Below are 24,702 nucleotides of genomic sequence, written 5' to 3'. Positions count from 1 at the left end.
GGGACATCATCCACTAACACCCACACCTGCGAGAGCAGTCCCACCGCTTTGACACCACAAGTCGCAGCTTTGACTGACACCACCAACTGGTTGAGAGGAAGAGTGAAACTGGTGCAAGAGGCAATCATACGCAGACAGTCTTTAGAGGGGAAGACGACCACAAACTATATAATCCAAAATCTGGTTCACTTGCCAGTCCCAACCACCCTCATCCCAAATCCACAGCCCTTCCAACAAAGTTTGAGGAGAGATCTTCTAGCCCTAGGCCGTCACTATAGCAGCATTGGAGAGAGATGGGGCCGCCACCACCAGAGGGAGATCGCTATCTAGCGCAAAGAAAGAACAGCCAGGGAGTCCCGTCCCAAAGTGAACGAAAGCCGGGGGCATTAGGAGATTTTGATAGTTCACAGTAAGGTGGCTTTCAGATCGGCAGATCCAGCAAAAAGGAGGGTTGGAGCATCTTGACTAGAAGTGACTAGGCTGGTGACATGCGAAGCATGTGAGGGCGGAAGGATTGCTCGGATCGTTTGCACCTTGACGAGGATGTGGGGGTGGGGGAGGGGGAAGGATGTCGTCCCCCCAACCCCGTCGAAGAAGATCCAAGGGAAGGGCCAGGAAGACGACGAGCAGGACCAGAAAAGACACGCGGGGGCGGACGGGGGCCGGCCCTAGCAGCAGAGGGACGAGGAGGCTGCCGAAGCGGAGCCGCCGAGCCCCGACCTGGAGCAGGGGCCGGGCGCGGCCCCGACAAGGAGGAGCCGCCAAGACCGCCCGTCGCCGCCAAATCCTAGGGATCCGCGCCGGAGGCCCCGCCGACCCAGATCCGGAGCCTAGAAGGCCAGATTCAGGCTACGCGCACTCCACACGCTGGAGCCACTCCGGACTAGCCGCCCAAGCCTCTCGATCACGAGCCACCTGCTCAAAGACTGCCTGCTCCGCCTCCAACTTGGAGCGCAAGGAGGCTTCAAGATCCAGATCGATGCCCGAGCCCGACGACTCCTCGCGCCGGCGCTTGCTACCGGACAAGACTTCGCGAAGGAAAGGAGAAGAGGATGGGGTGGAGTGGATCTGATGAGACGGCGGATAGGAGCTATGTGTCTATGCAGATCCGCGGCAGAGGCTGGAAACCCTAGAAGGGGAGGGATGGAGCCGCGGGGCACCCATAAATAGCCCGTTCGGGCCAGCCCCGCCTGGGCCGAGCAGGCCACCTGGGCTGAGAGGGAGGAGGGGGGGCGTGGGCCACAGACAACAGCCCAGGGCCCATGCGGGGGAGAGGGGAACGCATCCACAGAAGACAGAGAAGGGGGTGTGGGCCGCCCGCACTCGTGCGGCCCAGGAAGCCCAGGGACCGGCCCCCCACGTGGCCCACTAGCCACCATGGGGAGAGCCAGATCTAGGGTTCGCGCGACTGCCGCCGCCGTGATCCCCTGCGAGCGCAAGATCACCGGCGACGGCGGCCCAGAGCCAAAAGCGGGGGGACACAGCGAGGCACACGGGCCAGGAGAGTAGGCGCCACCGGCCATCGACCATCCCACGGCCAGCACCGCACCCAGGATGCCAGAGGCCGGAGAGGGGAAGGGGATCTTACCAGATTTCCGACAACGGTGAGAGACGTGAATCCAGCAAGCGCCCGCTGGCAGTGCCACTGGCCGACCCCGGCCCCCAGGCGCAAACTTGCGAGGGCGGGACGCGCCCTTGGACGCCACAACCAGCAGGGGGACACCGGCGAGGGCGCATCCTCCTCGTTAGAAGAGTCAGCACCATCAACGTCCAGAGCCCAGAAACGAGAGCCAAGCGACGGCGCCGGGGACCTCGAGACCCGCGGCGGCAATGAGGGAGAGGGAAGGGAGGAGCAGGGCGCAGAGGGCAGCACGGGGGGAGAGGAGGAGGACGAAGAACGACCAGCAAGGAGCGGGGAAGCACGGGGGGGGGGGGGAAGGAGAGGGGGCGCGGGGAAGGTGGAGAGGAGAGCCATCAAGTCTAGGCCTCAGTTCTAGGTGAGCCGAGGGTGTCCGAGTCCTATGTGAGTCGTGTCTGGACTCCCGCAATGCCCCCCACCCTCCCCTCCGCGGACTGATGGGATTCGGTGTTGGGGACAGCCGTGTCCCGACATATACGGGCGATTTGGGGGTAAGAGCAACTCCAATGGGGCGACCCATTTCGTCCAGCCGTCCGTTTGGGTCGGTGCGGACACAAAAGTCGGCCCAACAGCAACCCTCGCCCGCCTCCTTCGTCGCGACGCCGCCATCCTTTTTTGCCGGCGACTCTGCCAGCTGCCGCCGCCTCCACATCCGCCCAGCAACGCCGCTCACTCCCACCGTCGCCCGCCACCGTCGTCTTGCCGCCGGGTTGCAAACTGCTTCCCACCGCCGCTCCCCCAACCGCACAGCCGCCCCGCGACCAAGAGGTCGCCTCGCCGCCCCGTCCAGATCCTCATCGGCACGCTCGTCGGACGTCGGCCCACTTGTCGGACGCCGGCAGGGCAGCTAGCTGGTCCGTGCGTGCCGCGACTCCCCTCGCCGGCCGTCTCCTTCTTCGACGCCCGCAAGCCGTTCGACAGTTTGCCAAGCTACGAAAATGGACTCCGCCGACGAGTTCTTTTTCCATAATTTCCTTTGCGAGTCCGAAGATTCGTCGTCCAACGACGAGGAGGAGATATTGGCTGCCGTGTTGGTCCATCACCACCTCAACAGCCAGCGGCCGGGCCACCTTCCGGCGTTGAATCGCAACCGAAAGAGCGGGCATTTCCTTCTTTGGAAGGACTACTTTGATACAACAAACTCGTTGTTCAAACATCAAAAATTCCGCCGCCGTTTCCGTATGAGTAGGCATCTTTTCAACCGTATTAGAGAGGGGGTGGTCGGCTATGATGACTATTTCGAGTGCAAAGAGGATGCCGTCGGCAAGATCAGTTTCTCCTCTTATCAGAAATGCACTGCCGCCATCCGAATGCTTGCATACGGAGTGCCCGGTGATCTCATTGACGAGTACGTCCGTATGAGTGAGTCTACATGCCTAGAGTCCCTGTATAAGTTTTACAAGGTTGTTATTGATGTGTTTGGCCCTGAGTACTTGAGAGAGCCGACAGTTGAAGATACAACCCGTTTGTTGGCGATGAATGCCAGAAGGGGCTTCCCAGGGATGCTTGGCAGCATAGACTGCATGCACTAGGAGTGGAAGAACTGTCCTTCTGCTTGGCAAGGGCGGTATAAGGGACATATCAGGGCTTGCACTGTCATATTAAAGGCCGTGGCGTCTCAAGATCTCTGGATCTGGCACTCTTTATTTGGCATGGCTGGATCACACAATGATATCAACGTGCTTCAGCGCTCGCCGGTGTTTGCTAGGCTTGCCGAAGGCAACAGCCCACCTGTGAACTTTACTGTCAACGGACACAACTACGACAAAGGATACTACCTGGGTGACGGTATCTATCCTCAGTGGACAACTATTGTCAAGACAATACCAAACCTTGTCAGAGAGAAGAGGAAAAGATTTGCCCAAGAGCAAGAGAGTGCCAGGAAGGATGTCGAGCGTGCCTTTGGTGTTTTGCAATCTCGATGGGGCATCGTTCGGTATCCTGCTAATACCTGGAGCACGCAGAAACTGTGGGAGGTGATGACTGCTTGTGTGACCATGCACAATATGATCATAGAAGACGAGCGCCCGGAACGTCTGTACGATCAAGGGTTTCAGTTTCAAGGTGAGAATGTTGTGCCTGAGCATGGAGTAGCAGCAACATTTGAACAGTTCACCCAATTTTATGAAGACATGCGTGATTGAGAAACCCACGTGCAGCTGCAAAATGATTTGGTTGAGTATATGTGGGCTCATGTTGGCAACCAATAGATGTATCTTCTTTTATTCGTTTGCAAAACTATGTGAAACATTTGTATTTGTATTCGGCTTATAAAACTATAATATTTTTATTCGGTAGAACTATGTTATTTGACAATATGTTTGAATGCAAATCAATTTAATATTGGGCGGCCAGCCGGCCACGCCAGCACATATAGATCGGCGTGTTGGGCGCGCTATCGACCCAAATCTAAAAGAGGGCGGACACAGGGCGGGCGGCCGACCCAAGCGGACGAAATTACCGTCCGTTTGGGTCGGCCCGTTGGAGTTGCTCTAACCGTAGCCGTTTCCCTACGTGCAATGCACACATTCAACTTGTTAGTGGTACCCCGTCAAAAAAAAAAAGAGAACAAAACTTGTTAGTGGTACCCCGCCACGGCAGGAGCGTTTGGAGGACAACTAGTTCCCGAGTAGTCGAGTATGGTGTAGGAGTGGGGTAGAGGCTTGGTTAGGGTCGGCCTGTGACTCCTAACTAGCACAAATGTAATCTCTTGTACATATTATTCTCTTTTCTATAAAGCTAAGGTACGCCCTAAAAAAAAGTACCATGGAGTAGTGGTATGCACGTTGGTGTTGACGCAGGATGCAATAGTTTAGCGAGTCCCCGCAAGACGTGGGTAAAGTCAAGAGCCAAGGTTAAGTTTTGAGGAGCCATATTTTTTCCTTTTGCAGAGAGAGAGGCTGAGCGGCTGAGCGTCAACCGTCATGGATTTGCTTGACCTTGAGCTGGCCGTGGAAAAAGTCCCATCCAGCTAGCGCTCCCCATGTCAGGCGGGCCCACCTGCAGGTGCGCATTCCCAGGCAACGCGTCACCAATCGACCGTCTCATCGTGAACGTGATGCGTTGGCAGCTTATTCAGATGGTACAACGGCTCCGCCGTGCTCAAACTCATTTTGGAGTCTTCAGATTCTTGTTCTGCCTAGCTGTTATTCCAGTCAAGTGATTGATTAGTTGTTGCCGAGTTGTTGGCAACGGCAAGATGACAACAATTTCATTGAATCCACTGGGAATCGAATGATAAAACTTCTCATTATCGAATCCATCTTCTATATTCATTCACAAATGAAAAACAAGAACAAATTAATAATGGGAGTAGAGAAGAATGAAGAAGAAGAAGAACACACCAATGATATTAACGGCATTGTTTCACCACAGCAAACTCGTATATGATCAGAATGTATGAAAAAAAATCCCGAAAAGAATCAACTTCATGGCTGCCCGGCAGCCGGTGGAGGCGGCGACGAGTAGTCGTACGCCGGCATCTTCCACGTCGTCGGTGGTGGCGGCGAGAGGTGCCGGTCCTCCGGTGACACCTCGTAGTTGGGCGGCGCTGGTAGGTCGTAGTGGGGCGGTGTTGTCGGCTCTTCGTACTCTGGCGGTGGCGGCGACAGGTACCGGTCCTCCGGTGACACCTCGTAGTAGGGCGGAGGTGGAGACTCTTGGTAAGCTTGGGGTGGCGGTGAGTGGTACCGGTCCTCCGGTGACACCTCGTAGTAGGGAGCTGGCACGTCGTAACGGGGAGGCGTTGTCGGCTCTTGGTACGCTGGAGGTGGCGGCGAAAGGTACCGTTCCTCAGGTGAGACCTCGTAGTACGGAGGTGGGGGTGATGGGGACGGGGGTGGAGGTGAAGGTGGTGGAGGAGACGCGGTTGGTGGAGGAGGCGACGGCGGCGGTGGTGAAGGTGGCGGAGGAGACGGGGTTGGTGGAGGAGGCGACGGCGGCGGTGGTGAAGGTGAAGGTGGCGGAGGAGATGGGGTTGGTGGCGGTGGTGAAGGCGGAGGAGGTGGCGGTGACGGCAACACGAACTTCTTGCACCTAAAGGCGTCGCACTTGACATGGTTGCTGTTGAAGAATTGGCACTGTTCGGTTGACCTCTGGTCAGGGCGGTTCGGGATGCAGTTCCGGCGATCGTCCAATGCCTTGACGTGCATGCACACCGGCGGCTCGCCGGTGATGTAGTTGTAGGAGTAGGTGAAGTTCTGGAGATGCGGCAGGTGGCAGATGCCCTCCGGCACGTCGCCACTGAGGCGGTTGTGACCAAGGTCGAGCTGCTCGATGCTGTGGAGGTTGGCGAGCTCGGCGGGGATGGCGCCCATGAGCTGGTTGTGGCTGACGTCGAGCACGGTGAGGGCGGTGAGCATGCCGAGCTCCGGGGGGACGCAGGACTTGAGCCCGGTGTTCATGAGTATGATCTCGTTGAGCGTGCCGGACATGTTGGCGACGGAGGCCGGGAGGCAGCCGCCGAAGTCGTTGTTGGCGAGCACGAGGACAGACGCCGGCGAGTTGCCGACGTTGTCGGGGATCTGGAAGCGGAAGCGGTTGGAGTTGATGAAGATGGCGTCGAGCGGGAGGTCGAAGAGCTCTTTGGGCACGGGGCCCTCGAACTCGTTGTAGCGGAGGTCGAGGTACCTGAGGCTGGGCAGGCGGAGCACGACGTCGGGGAAGGCGCCGACGAGGCGGTTGTTGCTGAGGTCGAGCTCGTGGAGGAGGTGCATGGCGTGGAAGGAGGCCGGCACGAGGCCGCAGAAGCGGTTGGAGTTGACGTGGAAGACGGAGAGGTCGGCGAGCCTGCCGAGCGCCTCCGGGAGGTGGCCGGCGAGGTCGGCGTGGTTGAGGTCGACGGCGGCGACGACGGTGAGGTAGTGGTCCGCCTGGGACGGCGCGCAGAAGACGCCGTAGTAGGAGCAGACGTCGGGGCCGGACCAGGAGGCGGTGAGGTTGCGCGGGTCGGAGAGGATGGCGCGCTTCCAGGCCTGCAGCGCGACGTAGGCGTCGCGGAGGCGCGGGTTGGCGAAGGCGTAGGACGGGTCGACCAAGACGTCGCTGCCGTCGTCGGCGCCGTGGCTCTGGAGCAGCCGGCGCTGGTGGCCGGGCGTAGCCGCGGCGAGGTGCGGGACGAGGAGCAGCGCGAGGAAGAGGAGGGTGGTCGCCATTGCCGTCTGTGTGCGCATGGTAGCCCGCGGCGGGCTGTGTGTGGTGTGGCGTGGATGGATGCTCATGGGTTTGAGGGGGGGGTGGGTTCATATGGGGGAGCAGGGGAGGCCAAATCGCGGCGCGGGAATAGAATAATGGCGCGTTGATTGGGCCGGACGGCTGCGATCGCGGGATGGCTTTGGTTGGTTGCGTGTGCGCGTGATGGACCAACGCTCCAGCGGATCAACCGGCAGCTGGAGGAGGAGCTGCCTTCCACAACGTCGTCGGGTCGTTTGATCGCATTTTCTGATGATTGATGACCAATGTTGTACAGTATAATTGGCTTTTCTTTTTACGATTCTTCTTTTTTTTGGCGGGTCATCAACGAACGGCGTTTTCTTTTGCGCTCACCGAAAAAAATGAAGGGAATAAATTATCAGGGTGAGCAGAAGTTATATCACCGATAAAAAGAAAGCGATGCTAGCTGCGCTCCCTAGTAGACAGAAAAAAAGGAAGATAGCTGCGCCGTGCTGTGCTGTTGTGCTGCGTTGTGCTCCATGGTATGGCATGGTATGGTAGTGAGGGCCCCGTCGCAACGTGCAGAGCATCCATTCCACTCCGACGAGATGACGACGACGACGCCGACGCGCTTAGTGGGAATCCACACCCAGCGAAGCCAGCAGCTATGGCCCTTTGTTTTCTCCCTCCTCCGTAATCCAACTAGAGTAGCAAATAAACCATTAAAAATATTCTTTTCATTTTCGCCGACCGGCTAATCATGATACTCATCATGTATTGTTCTTTCCTGGCTCTGGTACACCTGCTTTTCAGACTGTTTTGTTCGTTTCATCTCGTCATGACGACATTAGGTAATGGAAGTAGTATAGCTATAGTCCTTGGACGCGTCTGAGGGAGCCCGCCATTTTAGCCTTGAAACACGGGGAGACGCCTGTCATGTGAGTGACTAGCTCCTCATTCCTGACCACAATTAAGTACTAGTAGGAGCAGTAGCATCTGTAATGTCAGTGCCTGCCAGTGTTTAACGGCTTCACACGCTTGGCTGCATCGGTACGTAACCTGCACAGGATCATGCATCCGTCCAACTTGTCCATTACGGAATGTACGTGAGCACGTCAACCAGTAAGAGCGCTGCTACACACAAGACGTTGTGTGGACGAATTCTGCACCACATCGCATATCACTTCGTCCATTCATATCATCGAAGTGCAGTGGACGGTTGGATTTGCCGTCGTCTCGCTGTCGTGCAGACTGAATTGTCTGTTGTTAACTCACGCACCGGAATTAATACCCGGTTTTGCTTTTTTTTCTTGTGTACATGAAACTGTTTTTCGCGTCACTCGTCTTCTTCATTCCTTCCTTCCTTCACATCCATCTTAGGGGATGGAGGTGTAGGGGACTGTCATAGTTGTTTTCGGTGCGGCGGGCCTTAAAGGGATGGCCGAAACAGCGGCCAGCACGACGGTGCGGGGAGGTCGAGGGAAGGGGGCCGCGGTGGGCGGTTAGACCTGTGTTGGCCGGTGGTTGCGCGAGGAAGGAAAGTTGAAGGTAGAAGATGAACAATGTCATTATCTGTTTTCAACCATTGAAAGAAGATCTAACGACTCTGAATGGAAGTGACAGATGTCATTTTATTTTTAGGCACTTGAGACGGTCCCATTGATACCTGGCTCCCAGAGCCGGGTTGGAAAGGAACCGGGAGCGGAAACAGTAAAGACCGGGAGCCTTTGCCGGAAAGAAAACCAAAGAAAAAGGTAGCCAAAACTAGACGATGCATGCATGTTGCCGGTGATGATTGCGGGCGCGGGCGGAATAACAACAAGGAAGAAGGATTGCGATTTGGTTTAAGGTTTCTCTTCTCTCTTGGCCCTGCTACACGATACACGTCAACAACAAAAGCAACAGCAAGAGCAAGAACAGAGGTTTGCTTGCTTGCATGTGAGCGGGGCCCACACGCTGTCACCGCCTAACGCAGCTCCTCTTCCTTCCTGTTGTATAACAATCATCATCATCACCATCATACGCGGACCGAACGAATCGAACCAAACCATGCAAATATTTATTATGTTGATGAAAAAGGGATTAGCTTAGGTTTGGATTGATTGGATGGCCATGGATTGCTCAAACCGTCTTGTCTCCAGCGACCAATCACAACTAACGCAACATTCCCTGCGTCGTCTACTCGCTGGGCAGCCTGATATCACTCTCAGGTGCCTGTGGGTTGTTCTGTTCCAGATCGGCGGCAAAACACTTCCCCTGGAGCGTTTTCCTATCCCTTTTGAGATCCGGCTATACGGTGGCCAATGATCAATTTTTTGCTTCAAGGGAGTTGAGTACAATACCCATCTTGGAGAAAAAATGCTCTTCTCTTGCCGTCTAGAAAACGGATTTTGCAAGCCAACGGGAAGATGGGGGTTTGCCATCCTATATCTCAAACTCCAAAATAAAGGCCTTCTCCTCGAGCACAAGTTTTACACAAAAAATCCGCTCGATTGGATAATATTTAAGTTAGTTATAAGCCTTGGTCGAGGTTATATTCGTCAGATCTCTAGCAGAGGCCTGTAATGAATTTTCTTTTTAGTTTTCTTCTCTCTTTTTTTGAAAAGGGAAATATATTAATATCGCAAAGATACCAATTACACCCAGCCTCTGCACCAATAGGATGTCGAAAGACATCCAGGATGCACACAGCCAAAAACAAAACAGAAAAGAGAGAAATGTAAAAAAAAAGACCCCGTCGCAGTGATGACACACTCGCAACAGCAACACTCTAAACACCACCAAAGACAACACTCGGACCGCAAAAAAGGTTCTCCATAAGCGACGCCTCCAAGAAGGAAACAATGCACAAGCGTTGTCGTCGCTCGATCAAAGATCTTGAGTTTTATGTTTTAATTTGATTGATTTTTATGTTTTAATTTCTCGGACTCTTTGTATTCATTTGATTGATTTTTATGTTTTAATTTTAATTTTTTGGTTTCTTTTTGTCTTTTCACACTTAGTGTGCAACTACATCTAAACCATATTATCCTATGCCATTGTATTCGTAAGGGTCACTTCGTTTGTAAAAAATACTCAAATCATAAATTTCAGTTGCTTCAGGGAAATCGAGTACTTGCCCTATTGACATTGTCCACAGTGAACTATCAGAGAATTGTTGGCCGTCAAGTGGCAACAGCGAGCTGGGACGCCACCCATTAACACCTCTCAAAGAACGAAATATACATTGAAGAGCTTGAGTTCACATAGAATTGCAATTCCTAGTGTTCAAAACAATTGAAACTCCTCTATGCCAAACACATACTAGCATTACTTCATACGAACTTAAAGAGGTATTGTGAAGGAATGTTGAATTTCTGAGCAGTCATGTGGGGTCAGACAGAAATCAGCTGCCACTTGCTGAAACAATACACTAGGTATAATATCTCCAATATACAGCTAGCAAGAATCAAAATGTGCAATAAAATTCGCATTATCAATCTCGCTAAAGAGCAATTTCAAGGTATTGTTATCTAGTCATACAAATTGTGAAGCAGAAACCTTTTTTCTATCACCATCCGTAAGAGAGGAAGACTTGATACATGCCACAAAAAATGAGCTGCCATCCCATTCCAATGATGGTAGTTCAGAAGCCTCGCTTGCAATGCCATTACCTATGGTGGTTCTACTGAGAGCTCATGCATTACAATAGCAAATATATTTGCAGGATTCAACAGTATTGGTTGTAAATCACAGAAGAAAGCATGCATCGCAGGTCTCTTGTATTCCTAAGGACAGATATTAACAAGCATCTCCTGGGGGGTAACAACAGTTGGAAACCACCTATACTCCTTTAGCCTCTGAGATTAAACACCTGAAGGAAGGATGAAATAATTAGAAGGCTACTGAGTTGTGACTGGAGAAGATAGAATTCAACAGAGGTAAACAGGGGGGAGTAACAGTGCACATTACTGAGTTCAGTGGTGCCAAGTAAGAAAAGTTCGTTACTACTTAAGTTCTCAATGTCATTGTTCTCTTGTTCAAGAATCTAAACAGAGCTGACACCTTATTTATGATAATATTTGTCAAACAACACAGAAGACACTATATCTTTTCACTCAAGGAAGTCAGTCATGCTGAAAAGGCTGGAAAACAATTAGATAAGCCAGGTCAAATAAAAAGTTTATCTTACGTGGTCACATGTTCCTATACTATTTCAAATCATGAAAATGCTATGAACCAGCAGTGCATGCTTTTTGTTTCCAATGGTTTTTGGTCTGGAAGCTTATGCACCCTAAACAGAGCTGAACTTGAACGGCCAGCAAGTCAGTTTATTACACCATGAAAAACTAATTTTGAGCTCTCGAAATTTTCTGATTCTACATGCTGAGAAGTGAGAACAACTACATAGGTTTCGAGTACTCAGTGGGTCCAGCCCAACTTAGAGTTCTACCAGGTTTTCTGTTAGTCAAACATTATTGGTGCTCATTTGGCAAGATTTTAGTCAATCACTCGATCTATAGACAGGACTCGCTAGAAGCCTAATGCTCACTCATTTGGATCATATCATCAGCTGGACTAATAATGCAGTTTGGTCTGAACTTACGCTAGGCCATGTGGTTTTCAACTTCTGTGTGTAAGAAACATTCTATGACAACAGCAGTTAAACTCACTAACACTACACTTTATAAGAAAGATGTGGATCATACAGTTCAGCTAGACATGTTAGTAGAAGGAAGCAGCGGCCTGTCAACATTTTAACGCTGCTAGATCATGATTAGATGCCTGAACTGAATTAGCATGATGCTGTAACCAGAGACTGGATAAGAACTTGGTCCAAGTTGCAGTAATCATTCTTCTAATTTTGCAAAGATTAAAATTCTGATGCATATCTATGCTCCAAACTAAGTTTACCATCTGCTCAGTCTGCATTGGGAAACATGATTTTTTTGTAACTGGAACTAACATTAAATTTAGCCGTATTTGCATAATTAGTTTTATTTCTTTCATTTGTTTGCATACAGTTTGCTCAATATACAATTGCTTTCTTTCATCTTCTTTTAGTTAGCACCAATTGGCTTCGAGTTCAAAAAATTTAGTTAGAACCAATTGCTTTCTTTCATTTTATTTTAGTTAGCACCAATTCGCTTCAAGTTCAAAAAAATTAGCCACGTCAAGGGTAAGAGCTGTGACGCTCAAGCCCTGTCTAAAAGTAAACCATGACTTGCCGAAGAAATTAGCCAAACAAAAAGGCACATTCCCGTGTCTATATGTGCTCAAACTTACTACAATCCTTATCAGCAGACAGCATAAGAACAGCAGAAAACTTTCAAAATATGGGAATCTGTGATGGCACAATATCTCAGTTGGTACTAATTATAGTGAGCTTCAAGCCTAAAAAGGAATTAAGGACCACCAAAACTCATAGTCACATATGGACACAGGTAGGTGCCAAGTGGCAATAAAAGATTTAGGATATTACAAAATCGCCAACTAATCCAAACAATATAATGTGCCATCCACTGCTTCAAAGTTCATTAGCAGCATGTATTAACAACTTAGTCACTCTAATATTCGAGCTTAAATGAGACTCTTGGGTAAGCATACTGTAAGAGGGCTACATAGATAAGCAACAAAATGTACAGGACTCCTTATTTAAAAAGAGAACAATCATCTAAGGAAAATGAAAAAAGACAAAATCATTAGGACAGAGTTGCTTACTTGCACGAAGCCTTACTGGAATATCTTTTAGCTCTCGCCTGATGCATAGGTATTCACCGAGGAGGGACATGATTGCCAAACCAACAATATTAACCACCCACCATGTACCTGAAGCTGGCCATCCACCATAAATAATGCAAATGAACAAATGGATGATGTAGAGGGTAGCTGCAAAGTCCAGGCACTTCTTGGCTCTCTCAATCACATAAAACATGAATCCAGCACTGCCCAAGGAAAGCATGGAAGCAAAGTTAAAACCGAACCATTTCTTGCAGAAAACATAGAAGGAACAGTTAGATAACTGAAAAGGCTAAAGCAACATCAATCAAGCCCATTCTCTTCGTAGGTAAACAAAGACCAAGTTCTTAGTGAAGGCTTATCAAGTTATCATCGGTAGCATGGTTTTGGTTCTGTAGTTATTGTTGACAAGTATAGTGTGGAAACTGAAGTCTAATCCTGAATGCTAGACGCTAACCTACTACGATGTAGGGCATTGCGCCTATTTAGATGGTTGCTTGAGAATTGGTGTTGTGGTGTTGTTGTGTTTGCTACTACCATGTTTACTCGGTTGTTTCGGTGGTTGGCATTATCTATAAAGTGGGGCGAAAGCCCTTTTCAGTCGAAGGTTTAGCCTAAGTACAAGGATATAAAATACAGGAAAACACAGTACGTGTTAGCAGAAAATTTTCATTTCCAAAAGGCTTGAAGCAGCAAAACCTGATTCCTATATGTTATTTCTGAAGTTCAGATACTTTAGCAAGTGCTTTCCTCGCACTGCCCACAAATGATATGTGAATGGGGTGGATTAATTCCCTTATCCGTCTGTTATTAGAATATCTGGCTCCAGAATATTTTCTAGAGATCAAACTCTTCTTGATTGATTTGGAAAATGAGGATGGAAAGTGCTGACGATATCTTTCTGAATTACAACTGGAATTCCATAAAATAATTTACTGGCCTATCTACTGATGAGATGGTCTTCCTTCCAGGCATAATTGGGCGCCTACACCCATGCAACATATGGCAACAAGAACAAGGTTTCCATAGCAGCCATCAATGACAGTCTACTAAAAATCTTCTGATGTATCAACTGGGAAGCCGATATCACAATGCATCTATGTTACATGGCAGATTTGGCGTTATATTTCAGATACTTCACAGCCCTAGCAAGTACAAGTATACGACCAGACCCCTCTCTAGGCTTAATACATACCAACAAACTCGAGAAGCTTAACTACTGGTTGAAGAAATGGCTGTTACATTCCGCAAATTTAGAAAAAGATGTGGTAAACTACACGCTGCTGACAGGCAATTTACAGTCGATGCTTTTGGAACTCGAAGCAATTAGCACCTGCAGTCATAACCAGAAGCAATTACCACCAAGTGCAGGGGTCCAGTCGACCTATTCCGCGTCTTGATTCCTACAGAGGAACCCCGCACTGCTAAATGTTGCACAGGTAGAAGCAGGTCGTAGCTTGAGGAACAAATGGCTGGCGTGCCGGCGGGAATGGGAATGAGCAGTGCTGTTACCGTACCCCGCGATGGCGGCGAGGAGGAAGGAGGCGATGGCGCACCAGCCGGTGGTTGTGCGCGGGGTGAGGGTGGCGAAGTCAAAGAGGTAGAGGAGCGTGAGGCGCGGGACGCGGGTGCCGACGAGGAGCGCCATGAAGAGGCCGAGCCCGAGGTAGTAGAGGCACTGCAGGCAGACGATCTGCGCCACGATCAGCCACGGATCCCACACCATCGCCCCATAGAACATCTTCGCCTCCAATCCCCGCCCTCCGCCTCCGCCGTCGCCGCCGCCGCCGCAGACGAGATCTGAGGTCGCCGGGGAGGCGGGCGAGGAGCGGTGGTTGGGTTTGGGGATTCGGCGGGATCTCTCTCTCGCGGCCGGGCTGGATGTTAGGTTGCTTCTCTCTGCTGCTGGAACAGGCGGAATATGCTCTGTTTCCTTGTGTTTTCTTGGCTGCAAATTTCGGGACTGTCTCTCTCTCTCTCTCTGGAGCGTGGGTCCAGGCGGTCCGACGTGGACGGTTTCTTATCCTCCAAGTTACTTTTATAAGATGAGATCGGTTAATGCAGCAGCTGTGCTCATGACGGTACAAACCCAAACGCTCATACATACACGCATATACTCACCCCTATGAATGCACACACGCACACTCTATCCCTATGAGCATCTTCAAGAGACTGAGCTAACATATCATCTTGAGATTTACGAAGTTACCGTAGGCGCCTCGTCGTCGAAGGGAACGTCTCCTCCCTCTGAAAGCACATCGCCGAAAATCCTGAAATAAATCTAGGAATAATGCGAGCACCAGGAGTTGAACCCTGATGGACTGGGGATGTCACTGTCTCTCTAACCATTCAACCACAGGTTGGTTTGCTTTTTTCTTTATTTGAAAAGTTAGCACTTATAATACTAATATAAGTTATTTATTTGTTTCATCTAAAAACACATAACTTGATTTTTTTTCTTGTAACGGTTTAAGTTTCGGAGGTGGGGGTTCTTCATCTCCCTTCTTTTCAGGCACCTCGAATGTCTCGTTAACTGTTTCGCTCTTAAATGGGTGCCTCATTGAGATGTTGATCGGTTTTCATCTTACTAGGTTCTTCAGGGCTTTGTTTATATTCGGTGAGGCTTCTTACGAATTCATCTTTCGCCGTCATGAAGCAATTAGTGTCGAGTTGTTATTGTTCTATCCTCACTGCCATCATACTCACCTAATTGTGGATGATTGTTGAATCTGAAGAAGTGAAATTCCTTGTTCTCTTTCTCAAAACCAAGAGAAACCACCTCTCTTTTACAATTAATTTTGGCCCCTAAAATGTTCAAGAAAGGCCTTCCAAATATATTTGAAGAAAGATCATCTTCAGAAATTTCTATGACAACAAAATCAACAGGGTAAGTGAAAGTACCAAGGAAAACATAACACCAAACAAAATACCATAAGGTTTTCTAAATGTACCATCTATAAGCCTAATGTCCATGTCGGTGGTTTGGATCTCACAAAAAAGATTTCACCACGTATCTTAACCTAAAGAGTATGAGAGCAACTCCAAAGTGCCGACCTATTTTGTTCGCGCGTGTCCGTTTGGGTCACCGCGGACAGAAAAGTTGGCCCAACGCACCAACCCAAACGGACGCGCGTCCGCTTTTCATCCGTCTGCCGACCCATTCCTGACCCAAATTTGAGTCTCATTTGCGTCGGCGCTGGTAGAAACGGACGCGCGGGGCGCTCGCCTACTCCCCCCATGGCCCGCCAGTCGGTGGCATAGCGACCACCATTTCCCACCACTTTCCCAAAACCCTCCCGCCCGCTCGCGCTCCCGGCAATGGACGACGTGCCGACCCTCGATGCCGCCACTAGCCTCGCCTCGTCTGGCCTCACCTTCGTCGCCTCCGCCAAAGGCAAGCCCCGTGCGGCCTGCGCGCCCCGCAAGACCGCGGCGCAACCCAAGAAGAAGAAGCTGACGCCCGAGGAGCGGGCCATGCAGTCGGCCAAGAGGAAGGGCCGGAGGCACGCGCAAGATGCAAGGGACGAAGCGGCGGCCGTCGCCACCCTCACCGCCGCCACATAGCAGGAGGAAACCAATGCCTGAGTCACCGCGACAATGAGGGAGGCCCTGATCTACCTAGGGTTAAACCCTAGCCAGCACGGGCTCGTCAGCACCGTCGTGGCCACGGCCAGCACGGGCTCGTCGGCATTTCCTTGGATGGTGCTGCCAGATTCACCCTGCGCGTCTGCCACGCAACCGATTCCCGGCTTCCATGTCTATCCACAAGCCTCCCATTTCTCAGGGGAATGCTCGCCGGAGGTGAGTGTGATGGCGCCGTCCACGCCCGTGCCCGCGCCCGTGGCCATCGACCTCAACGCCACACCGGTGGCCGGTGCATCATCCTCCGGAGAGGCGAGCAAACGCCCACGAGAGATGCCAGCCGACATGCTCCTCGGTGCCTGCAACCTGTTCGAGAGAATGCCGGCGGCCGGCGACGACAAAACGGCCAACCATTCTACCACCGAGACACTACTGCAGGATGGTCCAAACGCGGCAGTCCAATCAAAGAACCTTCGATGAAACTGTGTGCGATGCGTTAATCACAAACGGTGGTGTAAGAAAACCGTCAAAAAAGAGATAAACTGTTTGCGATAGCGCATACATCAAACACAATTCAGATCAGAGCTGCGTGTACGATGCGTGGCAGTGATGTCTACTACGCAACCTTCTTTTTGTAGACTCATGTTGGGCCTCCAAGTGCAGAGTTTTGTAGGACAGTAGCAAATTTCCCTCAGGTGGATGACCTAAGGTTTATCAATCCGTGGGAGGCATAGGATGAAGATGGTATCTCTCAAACAACCCTGCAACCAAATAACAAAGAGTCTCTTGTGTCCCCAACACACCCAATACAATGGTAAATTGTATATGTGTGATGACCCACAAGTATAGGGGATCAATTGTAGCTCTTTTCGATAAGTAAGAGTGTCGAACCCAACGAGGAGCAGAAGGAAATGACAAGTGGTTTTCAGCAAGGTAATGTCTGCAAGTGTTGAAATTGTAAGTAGCAGAGTATTTTGATAGCAAGATAATTTGTAACAAGCAAGTAACAAAAGTAGTAACAAAAGTGCAGCAAGGTAGCCCAATCCTTTTGAGGCAAAGGACAGGCCAAAACGGTCTTTTATGATAAGCAAAGCGTTCTTGAGGGTACACGGCAATTTCATCTAGTCACTTTCACCATGTTGGTTCGATTTGTGTTTGCTACTTTGATAATTTGATATGTGGGTGTCGGTGTCAAAACCGGCAGATCTCGGGTAGGGGGTCCCAAGCTGTGTGTCTTAGGATCGATGGGTAACAGGAGACGAGGGACATGGTGTTTACCCAGGTTCGGGCCCTCTCTAAGAGGTAAAACCCTACTCCTGCTTGATTATATTCGATGTGTATGATTACAGAGTTGATCTACCTCGAGATCATATGTTGTGGTCTAAAACCTGAGGGTATGGTGAATATTGTCATCGTCCTCTATCGACTAGCCTGGCCCCGGCTTATATAATGTACCAGAGGCCTAGGATAACAAGAGTCCTAGTCGAATACGTTGGTGGAGAGGAGTCCTTGTCTTGATCACCAAGTCTTGTGGAGTCTTCCTTGTATGCGGCATGGGCTGCCTAAAGTGGCCCATTAGTGAATCACCATGGGGGTCCTTAGCCCGATCCAGCTGGTCGGGAGACGACGTGTTGAGTACCCCCTAGTCCAGGACATCGTCAGTAGCCCCCTGAACTGGTCTTCAAGTTGGGGACGCTCCTTGATTCTTCCGAACTGTTCTTCATCTTCGGTCGTCGGTCTTGAAAACTGGTTCAACAAATCTTCTCATCTTCGATCCTGAGGATCGTCGAAGTGAATCCGAAGAGTTTACACGTCGGGTATCCGAGGAGCCCCTTTAAGTTCTCGGCCTTTATCAATGCCTTGTTATTTTTTACGCCACACCTCGGGTTTGAAGTTGTTCCCGTGCGGCAGCGTCCTCTTGCATCCGAGCTCCAACGCCGGACTGCATTCGAGATATCTTTTGCAGCCGAGCACCAATGCCGGAATGTATCCGAACTCCAACGCCAGACTATATCCGAGGTGTCATAGATCACCTTGGCTTGAAAAAGTTTGAAGGAGGTTATCCGAGCTTTAACGCTGAAAAGTTCTCTATGGAGCCAGCCGCTCGCAGTCGAGCTTTATGCCGGACTACTTCCGAGGTGATGCACCACCTCGGGCTCGGGCTGATTGTTTGCGGTTTTTATTTCTGATTGATGCAATTTATTTACTGACGAGATATATAGCCAGTAGCCCTTAAGGTGTGTGTCGGCCTAAAATCTGAGATGCACATTAGAGGAGATAGTGATCGGTGGACGGGCCCTTGAGAGAGGGCTTTGAGAAGTCGCCGTAATATCTTACCTTGATGCCGGATAAGTCCCAGTTGGTACCTATTGTTGTCCGAAGACGCGTTTTCCCATAGTTCGGTCAAGCCGAACACTGAGCACTTTGAATTTTCTGCATTGAATAGGCAATGCAGTAGCCCCCGAGACACTGGTCGGGTGGCAACACCAGATCAGGGGATCGATGTGCCCCTTTAATATTTGTAAATAATAAGCATGAAGCCCAGTAGCCCTCGAGCCTTAATGTGGGCACGGGTGGCCGAATTAAGGATCGATATCCGTTTGAAAAAAAAATGTTGTGTTTAACACAAACTTCTCGGAAAGAGAATAAAGATCTCATAAAGGAGTTAGAGCTAACGAAAGCTGAGCTCGCCAAGGTCGGCCTTAAGGGGCTTAATAGATAGGAAATCAATGCCAATAGGGAACTATGAGAGTGTTATGTCAGCTGCTCGGTTGTCTCAAAGAGACTGTGCCATTGACTCTTTAAAAGATTGGCTGCGAAAAAATTGATTTTTTGCTCACAATTTGTGTGTAATGATTCTATGTACCAAAGTACTTTACATCATTAATGCTCGGATCCGCATTGTACAAAACTTTATTGACCGACCATCGGCTTCAACCTCCTCGGCCAGTAGCCAAGGAGTGTTTGTCCCACTTTTTAAAGCCTTTATGAGGGCAAAGATTTGTGGCAAACGAGGCAATCTGGCCATACGGTTTTATAAACAAAGGTATGCGGAGAGATATGTTATATAAAGAAATATCTTCCAAAGAAAATAGTTCCGCTATCGGTTCCTTTCTTTGGGTTCTCATGCTTACCATGATCATGAAATCTCATCTCCGATCAATGTGGAGGAAAATATCGAGGATTTAGTTAAGGTATAGTTCCCGAACTCTATGGTCCATGATGAACCAGAATTTTCACTTCCATCGGGCCGACCAATTATATTTTTAAGATAGCTAGCTTTCGGCTTCACCCAGTCTGAGGTACTAATCTGGATGACCCGGTAGTAACAATCACAGAGGTGCTCCCTTTATCGCCTAGCCGAACAATCGGGAACATAGGGTTAAACACAGGAGCTAGGCAACCCAGCTTGGCCAAAATCTTAAGTCAAATTTGATGCATATTTATGGCTTTATAATGATGATTACAGAAGGCAGCACTTGTATACTGAATACAAATGTTGATGATATGTTTATTTTGACTCCGTTGCGACCGTTTATCAATTGAAAGTGGCCCATCGTCGGCTTCTACCCCTTTGTAGATGCTACGCAGGGTGTTTCCACAATAACAAGACAACCCTTAGCCAACGTCTCGGTGCCCGGAGGCGGTTGAGTTAGCGGAAACGAGGCAATCAGATATGCGGGCTTTATAACTTTCACTTAGTCATAGGAGCTTAAAGTTGGGAGGCCAGCTACTAGCCCCTGGTTAGTGTTCGGCCACAGCCGAGGTCAAGCCATAAACACTTCGGCCAATGTTATGAACGGCCCGTCATTTAACACGGGGTGACTGTTGGGGATACATTTAATAGGTAGGCCCACAAAGGGTCAAAATATCATAAAGCATGGGGGTCCACACATCATGTGGGTCCAGATAAATTTCATAGAGACATACAATCCACTCGGACAAGCAGCATACTATCCACTCGGACAAGCAGCATACCATCCACTCGGATGACAATTCACCACTCGACCGTACGACTCACTCGGATATGCGAAGATCAAACAGTCGACAAGGCAGTCGAAGCACCATTCTCATAGTGGAGGTTTCGTAGTGGGCTGACATTATGGCATTCATGCCCTCTTTGTAACATAGGATGTGAGGGGGTGGCGCACTCTATATAAGCCACCCCCACCACTAGACTAGTTTTTTTTCATTATTCTCCTCTTAGTTCTCTCTCTCTCGCCATTAGTCTCAGGACTTAGCTCAGGCATGGGATCCGCTCCCCTCTCTCTCTCTAAAATACACCATGTAACTCCGTGTTCATGACAGATAAAGAAAGCCTCTCCGGAGCAGGTTGTTATCTCCACCGTGAGAGGCCCGAACTCGCTAAAACCACCGTGTCACCCATTTGCATCTCGATAGATCATGCTCCTTTATTGTTGTAGGGTGGAGACCCTAAGTGGAGATCTTTCACGAATTGGAGGGGAATCCATGAAGAACGCGAAGAACGCAAAGAACAAGAGGGGAAATCACAAGAGGAAAACACTCTAGAACAAGTCCAATCACACATCCACTAGACTCACAATCACACAAGATCCACAAAGGTACAAGAACAACAAAGGGAAAGACACAAGATAAAGTTCATCCCAAATCCAAAGGAGATGAGGTCTTGATGATCTAGATAGATCCTTCCCTAGAAGGGGTCTTGAATCTCTAGGGATCTTCTCCAATGGAGGCCTTGAACTCCAATGGAGTCTTCTCCCTCAAGAGGAAACCCACAAGGGGAGATACATGAGCTAAGCTCTAATGTTTAGTTCTAATCTTAGCTAACCCTAAAAACTGAGAGGAGCACGGAATATATAGTCTAGGGGCGAAGGGGTATGGGCCTCGGAGGTTACATGGGCTTTTTAGCCCGATTCGTAGCGAAACTGGGCGGACCCGACAGTCCGGTGGTAAGGACCGGATAGTCCGGTGAGGACAGATGCAATTTCAGGTGCCACCAGACTGTCCGCTGTTGGGACCGGACTGTCCGGTAGTGCAATTTCAGTGCGACCGGATTGTCCGCTGTGAGGACCGGACTGTCCGGTAGTGCAATTTCTGCACGCTTCGTTTTCTTCATCTTGACACCTCCGGTCAGCTCTTGGGTCTTGGGGTCCTTATCCTTGGCCTCCGGGAAGCTTCCTAGCTGCTTGGTGGTGGTTGCCCTTGTACCTAATGATGCACAACGTTCCATGGTGAGGTAGCAACCACGTCCAATGGATATATTCATGTAAATCTCGAAGAGGAGCGGGTTCACCTTAAGTACGGTAGGTCCACTTGGGGCTTGAGGTGCTATGAAGGTGTACAAGGAGATGACCGTAGGATGCTCCGCATCATCCCCTCCCCCTTGGGAAAGATCCGACCTCGGATCAAAGACCAAATCACCATGGGAAAGAGATGGCATCGACGTGTAGGACTGGACGATCACCAAGCTCTCGTCATCTTGAAGCTCGAAATGGGCACTCTCCAATGTCGCACCATCTAGTGATTCCTTCAAAAGGAGCAAAGACAACAAACACTTGGAAAAACAAATGTGGTTAGCGTTAGTGCAAAACCAAGCATTACAGAGGTGATGCACCAAACAAGTGTTGTCATCAAGCATAGCATATGGTTTGACATAGGATTGTGACATGGCATGTAAGCACATAAATTGAGCATAATGAAGGTCATCATGGAAATAAGTATGCAAATGGGAGGTAGAGATGCAAATATGTTTGACAATTGAACAAGCATCTACCTCAAGGTCATAGCAAGCATGCATAAAGCGCTCAACAAATGGTCTATGGAAGGCATAGGAAGCATTGACCACACCAAAAAAAATGAAGTGTCTAAACACATGGATCAAGTGCAAGACAATCCAAGCATAACATGCATAGGGTGTAGTGAAAATCATGTGGCACTCAACACAAGAAAAAGAGCAATTGTTCATCATGTGTGAGGCAATCAAGTCAATCATGTGACAAGCAATGTGACATGGCATATGTGAAGAGATGACATTGTTGCAACCAAACATATGATAGGAGCAAGTAATCCAATCATTGGATGCAATACACAAGGCATATATATCATGATGCATGGAATGGTGAAAATGACAAGTCGAAACAAGATCTCTAACATGTGTGCAATCAAGTGGTCCAAGATGAACAATAAGTCTCATGGTGCAAGCAACACAAGTAGTATGATCCATAATATCCATGCTCATGGTTTCGGGGTTCTCAAAAGAGAAGGATATCACCTTGAAAGCATGCCCTTGTGCGTTCTTCACAATGCCAAAACGCAAGCAAAAGCGGTGTAGAAGCGAGTCATGGTAGAATGTATGAGGCTCGCTCTCAAGAGCTCGAATGGTCAACTCACGTGAAGTGGAAGTCGACACAAAGTACAAGTATCCTACACATGCACACAACAAAACAAAGAACGTATGTGCATGGTAGATAAACACATCATCCATCATGATGGTTCTCTTCTTTTGCACATAACCATTAGAAGCACAAGTGCATGAATAATATGATGCAACAATGGCAATATTCATGGCACTAGGTATATGGTGCAAAGAGGTAAGGCAAGCATGCTTCACAACAAATATGTCAAAATATCCAAATATATGCGAGAATGCTAAGGGGGAAATCTCATTAGCAAGACTAAAAGCATTGTTGCACTCAATACATGTCAAATCATCTAGCATTAGAGAGGCAACACATGGAGATATGTGACAAGAAGCAATAACAAGCATGTGCAAAGCATGGTAATGGTTGTCATCAACCGCATGAAATGAGAAAGTATGAATCATTGGTGATGCAACATAAGCAAGCATAGTAATCAAGTCGTGCAAACTAGTGGAGCGAAGATGCAACACACTAGAAGAAATCATGGCAATCATGTCATGTGAGCAAATAATAGGCATAGACAATGCACATGACATATCGCAAGCACGAACACAAAGCAAGAATATAGTATCATCATAGGAATGGGTCACAAATGGAACATGGCAATAACAAGCAATATCTCCACCAAGCTTGCAAATACACATACAAGTACTAGAATCAATCATCATGTGTAATGCAAAGCATGGGTCACAAGTGCATGGCAAAGGAATAGGAATGATCATATCATGCAAAGTAAACATGGCAATTTGGGCAAATGAGACACAATGGAAAATAAGCCATAACCATGTGAGAGCCATGTAGAATAAATGCGTGAAGTCTTGGCACGAAGAGAGCGGTTGGAAAAACAATCCATGGGATCCCAAGTCATCATTGCTCTCTAAAGCTCGTTTTGTCAACTCGTGGAATTGCGAGGTTGACAAGTATTCATGGGTACCTACACAAAAGAGACACAAACCAAAGAAATTGTGCGCGTGGTAAATGTACACATCATCCATCATGATGTGTATGTGCACGTGTGAATTAGCACAAGCTAAGCATCGCTCAAAGAAATTTGATGCATGGTATAAGAACATGTCATCCATCATGAAAGAATAGTTGTTATGTATAACACGATGGGGATGCAAATTGAGCATACAATTATATGCCACATCAATAGCATTTTCATTCATGGGAAACATATGGTGCACATAATTATTGGGATCATGCAATGGATGGGATGGATCAAAATATCCTAACATGTATGAGGAAACTTTGGGGGTCTCCTCATGAACAACATTGGAAACATCATATGGAGAAAATGGACAACATCCAAAACAATGCATATCCGAAGCTAGGTGGGCATGGCATGGCATATGAGATAAATGATGCAAAGGAAGCATATCAATATCATCACAAGAAAAACAAATGCCAATAACCATGGGTTGGTTGTCTATGCCATATGTGCAAATTGAGTTTATTTTAATGGCATATGCATAGTCACTATGAAGAGATTGCAAATAAGACATATGGTTGATCTCATGCATAGCATATGACAAGTCAAGCGGATTATCAAACATGATGTGACCAAGGGAATTGTCACAAGAAATCCTATGTAACATGGCATCACAACTAGGCAACTCAACATGCTCATCATCATATTCATCATAAATTGGTAAGTCAAGACATGAGGAAGTCGCACTAGCATGAAGCATGGAAATAGGTTGATCAACATCATGCAAGCAATCAATGTCAAGAATGTCCACTAGTGGGACTAGAGCATCACCTTCACCTATGTTACCATTCTCATTCCACTCAAGTGGTGTAGGTGAGGTGGGAAAGACCAAATGTTGGTCATCTTCATCTTGATGGAACCATTGAAACAAATATGCCCTAGAGGCAATAATAAAGTTATTATTTATTTCCTTATATCATGATAAATGTTTATTATTCATGCTAGAATTGTATTAACCGGAAACATAATACTTGTGTGAATACATAGACAAACAGAGTGTCACTAGTATGCCTCTACTTGACTAGCTCGTTGATCAAAGATGGTTATGTTTCCTAGCCATAGACATGAGTTGTCATTTGATTAACGGGATCACATCATTAGGAGAATGATGTGATTGACTTGACCCATTCCGTTAGCTTAGCACTCGATCGTTTAGTATGTTGCTATTGCTTTGTTCATGACTTATACATGTTCCTATGACTATGAGATTATGCAACTCC

At 48.6% G+C, this 24,702-nt stretch overlaps 2 protein-coding genes across 2 annotated transcripts; both read right to left on the bottom strand.

Moving 5' to 3' along the window:
• Window positions 1–4,889: 4,889 nt before the first annotated feature.
• Window positions 4,890–6,859, bottom strand: LOC109764928 (leucine-rich repeat extensin-like protein 7). Its single transcript, XM_073510446.1, has one exon. It carries the CDS (start codon window positions 6,856–6,858, stop codon window positions 5,068–5,070), a length of 1,791 nt encoding a protein of 596 aa, XP_073366547.1. The 5' UTR covers window position 6,859; the 3' UTR covers window positions 4,890–5,067.
• Window positions 6,860–10,236: 3,377 nt separating this feature from the next.
• Window positions 10,237–14,422, bottom strand: LOC109764925 (uncharacterized). The gene is made up of 3 exons (XM_020323707.4): window positions 14,026–14,422; window positions 12,491–12,714; window positions 10,237–10,643 (listed from the first exon to the last, which is right to left on the bottom strand). Exons 1-3 carry the CDS (start codon window positions 14,247–14,249, stop codon window positions 10,636–10,638), a joined length of 456 nt encoding a protein of 151 aa, XP_020179296.1. The 5' UTR covers window positions 14,250–14,422; the 3' UTR covers window positions 10,237–10,635.
• Between the last annotated feature and the right edge of the window lie 10,280 nt (window positions 14,423–24,702).

Source organism: Aegilops tauschii, chromosome 3, assembly GCF_002575655.3.
Source record: "Aegilops tauschii subsp. strangulata cultivar AL8/78 chromosome 3, Aet v6.0, whole genome shotgun sequence".
Lineage (NCBI taxonomy): Eukaryota > Viridiplantae > Streptophyta > Magnoliopsida > Poales > Poaceae > Aegilops > Aegilops tauschii.
Note: the sequence above shows the minus strand (reverse complement) of the source record. Positions and strands in the feature narration are given on the sequence as shown.

What these genes read in the sequence shown, in the direction of transcription:
- LOC109764928 (XM_073510446.1), bottom strand. Translation starts at nt 6,858, where the DNA reads ATGAGCATCCATCCACGCCACACCACACACAGCCCGCCGCGGGCTACC.
- LOC109764925 (XM_020323707.4), bottom strand. Translation starts at nt 14,249, where the DNA reads ATGTTCTATGGGGCGATGGTGTGGGATCCGTGGCTGATCGTGGCGCAG. An exon ending in CTCCTCGCCGCCATCGCGGG is followed by an intron (nt 12,715 to 14,025) that starts GTACGGTAACAG and finishes TTCCTTGGGCAG; the next exon opens with TGCTGGATTCATGTTTTATG.